Genomic DNA, 6,000 nt, shown 5'->3' on the forward strand with positions numbered 1-6,000 from the left:
TTGTAGTTTTGGTTTGTTTTTATTTTTTGTTTTTTGAGACAGGGTTTCTCTGTATTGGTTTAGAGCCTGTCCTCTGATCCTCTTTGTTTTTCAATTTGTATGTCTGTAATTCCATCAGTTCTTAGAAAATCTAAGTCTGTAATTTCTTCATATTATTTCTCATATCTACCCTTTCTCCCTTCTTTTCTGGAGCTCTTGCTAAATACGTGTATATCTATATCTGTATATGTGTATATTCGATATTTCATAGTGTAGAACAAACTTTTTTTTCTAGTCATTTCTCCCTCTTGGCTTCATTTTTAGATAATTTTATTGCTATCTCTTCATTCGGTGATATATTTGAATATACCTTTTTTTTGTAATGTCATTGTGTGCACTTACTATTTTGTCTCAGGGGTTTCCCATGTGTCTTTAATATCTCCTGTTATTTAAAAATACCTCTTTTATAATATTCATGGCTTTTTTTTAAATCTTCAATATCATTCACACAGTTTATAATAGGTACTTTACCATTTTTGTCTTCTGTCTTCAAAATTTGCCATGTGTGTCTGCATGTATTATTTTTTTTCCTGGTTATGGATTCTACCCTTTATTTTCTTTGTATTTCTTATAAATTTGTTTGGCTGCTCGATTTTTGTTATCTTCCCTTTGAATAGTGTTAGATTTTATTCTGTTATCTAGGTTAGTTACAATTAGTTTAATACTTTTTAATGTATGAAAATTATTTGTGTGTGTGTTCATGTACATGCATGTACATATGTGCATTCACATTCCAAGACAATTTTCAGGAGTCAGTTCTTTTTCACCATGAGCCCTAGGGATCAAACTCAGGCTATCATGTTTTCTTGTCAAGTACTTTAACTTCCTGAGCTATCTTTCCAGTTTAATCCTTTTGAGGTTTGATTAAAAGAAGTGTTCTAGTAGGTCCTGAGCAGTCTTTGTTCTGGTATTAGTTTCTTTCCAGTGTTCAAATTCGACCCTCTAAGGGCAGGTGCACTGTGTCTGACAAGGTGTCTGCTCTAGCTGGGGATAGCAGGTATTCCCAACCATGTGGGAGATGCGGGAATTATCTAGTGTACTGCTTTCCTTCCATTCTTTGCCTACTCTCAGCACATTTCTTTTTTGAAAGTCTTGTTCAGGTCATTGCCTAGCCATCCACTTTTGGGGGTCCTTTGCCTTTATACATTGCTGTGGCACTTTGGTTACTTTGGTGTCTGAGCTTCAGTGAGAGTACTGGACTGTTCCTCTTGTCTTCTTGAAACTACCTTCAGGCAGTAAACCGGAACAACTTTGGTTTTGTTTCCAACATTGAAAGGTTATAAAAAATAGTTTCTGAAAATTCATTCTAAGTATAAATTAAAATGAATAAAGTTCCGTTCTTGTTCCAAGGCATTTTGGATTCTTGGAATTAAGTGCTTCTTTTTGGCTTTTTGATTAAGGAGTGTAAAGGTTTCAAAGCATGACAACTATTTATATTGTTGAATATTTGGTAAAGTTTATGTGTTTTGAAGATGTTTGTGAGAGCCTACTGGCTTTGAAAGGTCAAATTACCTTTCAAGAACATATGCATTCTTTCATAGGGCTCAAAATCTCCTTCACCAAGACCAAACATGCCTATTCGTTACTTCATAATGAAGAGTAGCAATCTGAGAAACCTTGAAATTTCTCAACAGAAGGGTATCTGGTCTACAACCCCTAGTAATGAGCGGAAGCTAAACCGAGCCTTTTGGGAGAGCAGCATGGTTTACTTGGTATTTTCTGTTCAAGGATCTGGACATTTCCAGGTGAGCCATCCTGAATCAATGGGCTTTGTTTTACCTGTAGGTTATACTCTCAAATTCAGAGAAAAACAAACCAAGCCCTAGCTTTTTATTGTATTAGGTGCAATTAAAATTGTCTGTAGTGACTGGGAGTGAGGTCAACTTCACATTTTTGGAAGGGGGTGGTAGAACTGTGCTTTATTTTGACTTTCCAGAGTATTTCCGGATGACTCGTTCTTCCTTCTGACAGCAGCTTTGGATTTGTTAGTGGATGAAATACCATGAAGCTGCCTTTGTAAAATGTTTGTGTGGACTGGAAAAGCTATTGACAATTAAAAGACCATGCTTCTTTTTAAAAGAAATTTCAAAGTTATATTATATGGGTGTTTTGCTTGAATGTCTATGTACCACATGCATACAGTACCTGTAGTGGCCAGAAGAGGGAGTCAGATCCCCTGGAGCTGAAGTTAGTATGTAGTGAGCCACCAAATGGGTGGTGGGAATCGAATCCAGGTCATCTGAAAGAGCAGCTAATGCTCTTCTCTATTAAGCCATCTCTGTCTCTGAGATGGCTTCTTAACTGCCTTTGACTTAACTTGCAACCCATTGAATTAAACTATTGAATTATTTAATATTTATAGTATTAATAGTTAAAAATCACAAGTTTGATGATTATCTTATGTAATAAATACTGACTTACAGTTGTTGATACATTATTTAGAAATTACTGATATTTGAAATTATGTTAAGCTAGAATTGGTTTATCTTCCAAAATTTGAAAATTTGATAAAGAAGCTATTTTTGGTTCTTGATAAATTGACATTATTTTAATATTGTATCTTTTCTTGAAAATTCCTTAAAAGTTATAATAAACCCTATCTGATAAATATAGATATTTTAATATCATCTTTGCTTCCTTCTCTTCCCTTCATTTTTTTAATACAGGGATTCTCTAGGATGTCTTCTGAGATCGGAAGGGAGAAGAGCCAGGACTGGGGGTCAGCTGGACTAGGTGGAGTATTTAAAGTGGAGTGGATACGCAAAGAAAGCCTACCCTTTCAGTTTGCACACCATTTGCTCAATCCTTGGAATGACAACAAGAAAGTACAGATAAGCAGAGATGGGCAGGTATATACTAGCATCTTAAGTTTTTTCCTTTGATTTTGTTTTCTTTTGTTGTTAGTGCTCAAAGGAAAAAATGTATGAATATAAATTACATATACCGTATACACATGAACAACAGTGGTTTTGACTTATAAAGAGTGTAAAAGTCAGCTTGCAAATATCTTATAGATCCTTTAAAACATTTTGTTAAGTTTTGTTTCTTACTGTATGGAATCTTTCATAAGTCACTTCCTGGAGGTTTCTGTTGTCTTATTAATGACACATGTGACCAAAGCAGAGTACCATGGTGAGGTAATGTGACTGAAGTCTCATGCTGACAGCACAGTCAGTTTCCTTGTAGCTGAAGCACATTATGTAGCCTGTGCATTTAAACTAGTAACATGATGAGAATTAATGAATAGTGCCAAAATACTGTGCTAGCTGCATAATGTAATCTGTTCTTACTAACAGTACAGTGAGCTATTGGTCCTAGTCCACATGGGAGAAAGTAGATTCAGAGGTTAGTTTTACCAAAAATTACATCCAGTAATTTATTTAAAGCATTGTGACTTAACTTCAAACCACCCTGGGGAAAGAGTTGAGTTCTATGTACTCTTTAGAAGTATCATCCATGCCACAGAAAGACAAAATTGGCATACTTTTTATTCATGCCATAACATTTTAATTAATTAATTTTGATTTAAATCAAATAATTACTAAGGTAGGAATATGTAGTCACTTACAATGCTTTCTTGGGGAGAAAGCCTCAAAGCTTCTAGGTTTCAAACCTTCAAAAGTTCAAATCAAGCACTTCTGTGGAATCTCCACTTTACATAATGCATTGTCTCCATCTAGACAAAATTCCAGATTCATTACATGGAAATCTGTTGCTAGTTCATCACAAAAAGTGCAAGATTTTCACCCCAAGTAGAAATTAATCTGAATGTCAACTCTATAAAAGCAGAGAATTAAAAATAGTATATACCATTTGATATTAGCATGATATGATTTTTTTTAAATATGAAATTTAAAGTGTTTTTTTTTCACATATTCTTTTGCTGATTAAAAATAATTCAGCCCAGGTCTTCTGTAACATTTATTTTAACTTTTGACTTACCTAGGAGCTAGAGCCTCAGGTTGGTGAAGAGTTGCTCCAGTTATGGGAACGCCTTCCGTTGGGAGAAAAATCCCCAGCTGATTGACATTGACACTCGGGGTATACAATATTTGGCTTGGGCACTACTTGCAGTATTTGTTCTCATTGGGATGACTTTCAGGTTATTTACTTTTTTTTTTTTTAAACTTTTTTAGAACTCCTTCCTGGCTGTGGAAGAGTAACTGCTGAATGCACTGACTTGTTTAAACCTTGGTGAGGTGTCATGTGTCATGAGTGGGTTTTGTAGCTTAGAGTGTTACTTCCGAATCATCATTTTCATATAGAGGAAAAGATTGTTTACATTTTTGTAGTGATAGTAGGTGGTGATTATATAATGTTAATTATATGTCTCTGATGAAAAAACAGCAATTTCGATGTTTGATACAACAGCACTTATTTTAATTTGTAGCATTTCTTTAAAACATTCTGTTGATGATGACAAACTTTTTGGTTTTGTTTGTTTGTTTTTGTTTTTCCAGACCGGATTTTTCTTTGTGTGTGTGTGTGTGTGTGTGTGTGTGTGTGTGTGTGTGTGTGTGTGTGTGTGTGTAGGCTTGGCTATCCTGGAATTAGCTCTGTAGACCAGGCTGGCCTGGAACTCAGAGATCTGCCTGCTGCTGCTGCCTGAGTGCTGGGATTAAAGGCATATGCTACCACCTACCAGTGATGCCAAACTCTTATTGTTGACTGTTTAATTTAGGAAAGGCATGGATATATCAGTACATCTAAACACCATTCTAGAAGAGTCAGCTTTTGGGTTTATCATTAAGCAACCAAAAACAAAAACAAAAAACCTAAAAGTTTATCTCTTGAAGAACTAGTGTAGTATTCTAAGTGATATTCATTTTGTTATTTTATCCTGAGATATAATTAAAAAAAAAAAAAACAAAAACAGAAGGAATCCTATTTTTCTCTGATAACAGAATGAGATAAAATCTGAAGAAAGGTAGTTTCTCTCTGCCTTGATCAGACCAGTGCTTAATTTTATTCCTGGTCCTGCCTCTTTTAACTGATGTACAGTATACTCATTCTTTTTTCTTCCCATGAAACACCTTTCATATAACTATTACTATTATGACTCCTTTGTTTTGCTATAGAAACCCAATTTAGAAAAACTAAAATTTATGGAAATTCATACAAGTTTAAAAAAAATGTTCAGCAGTTATTTGTAGCTTTTTTGCTTTATTATCTATGAAAGAAATCTCAAAAGGACCACAGTTCTTTATGTTTTCTTCCATTTAGCTTCCAACCCTCCCCTGTGTTTTATATAAATGGGACTTTTATTTTTGTAAGTCTGTGTGAATGCCAAGTCTCACATTTCTTTACCATCTCAGAGTAACTGTTTGACATCTTTTCCATCACTGGTTAAAGGTTTCTTTATAGACTTTTTAGAGAGAGTAGAAGGACAGGACAGAAACAACAGACATGTCTGTGTTACTGAGCTCTAAATAGAGCAGGCTTGACAGTACTTTTCATGGCATTTGAGTCAATGTTATAAAGTGAATTTAAAGTTGAAAAGAAAACAAAAGTCTAGTTCTGTATTTGAGAACAAAGATTTGAAAAATCATGGATCAGCATGAAGTCTTGAGAACTCTTCTACTTTCTCTGAAAAGAAAAAAAAACATATTGGTGCATTGCTTTAAGACATCCGCTGTGACTTTTGCCTGTACTAGAAATTGTGATATATAGATAAATATGTAATATATGAATGCATACATGTGCACACACACATTCATCTACCCACCCACTCACACACTTTGAGACATACCTGTAAGCTGAGCCAAAGTGAATTATGCTTCATTGTATGTGTATTACATTTCTTTTCTTATTCAAAAAACTTACAGTTTTCCTGATAATGTGTACTTTTTTTAGGTGTATATGTAGAAGTTTTCAAGATTCCAAATTTGAACAGACTTTTAAAATATAAAACTTGTTTAAATTTTCATGTGTTTTGTAATATCTAGTCTTGTAAATAAATGG

The 6,000-nt window shown here is 34.3% G+C and overlaps 1 protein-coding gene across 1 annotated transcript in view; it reads left to right on the forward strand.

The window, feature by feature from the left end:
- Positions 1-4,146, forward strand: part of Ythdc2 (YTH N6-methyladenosine RNA binding protein C2) — a 53,362-nt gene extending 49,216 nt beyond the window's left edge. Inside the window, exons 27-29 of the mRNA XM_051201156.1 lie at positions 1,581-1,784; positions 2,706-2,888; positions 3,986-4,146. Coding sequence (XP_051057113.1) covers positions 1,581-1,784; positions 2,706-2,888; positions 3,986-4,066 — 468 coding nt within the window. The 3' untranslated portion in view covers positions 4,067-4,146. The remainder of the gene's footprint in view (positions 1-1,580; positions 1,785-2,705; positions 2,889-3,985) is intronic.
- The last annotated feature ends 1,854 nt before the right edge of the window (positions 4,147-6,000 follow it).

This window comes from Phodopus roborovskii, unplaced genomic scaffold (genome assembly GCF_943737965.1).
Source record: "Phodopus roborovskii unplaced genomic scaffold, PHOROB, whole genome shotgun sequence".
NCBI classification, from domain to species: Eukaryota; Metazoa; Chordata; class Mammalia; order Rodentia; family Cricetidae; genus Phodopus; species Phodopus roborovskii.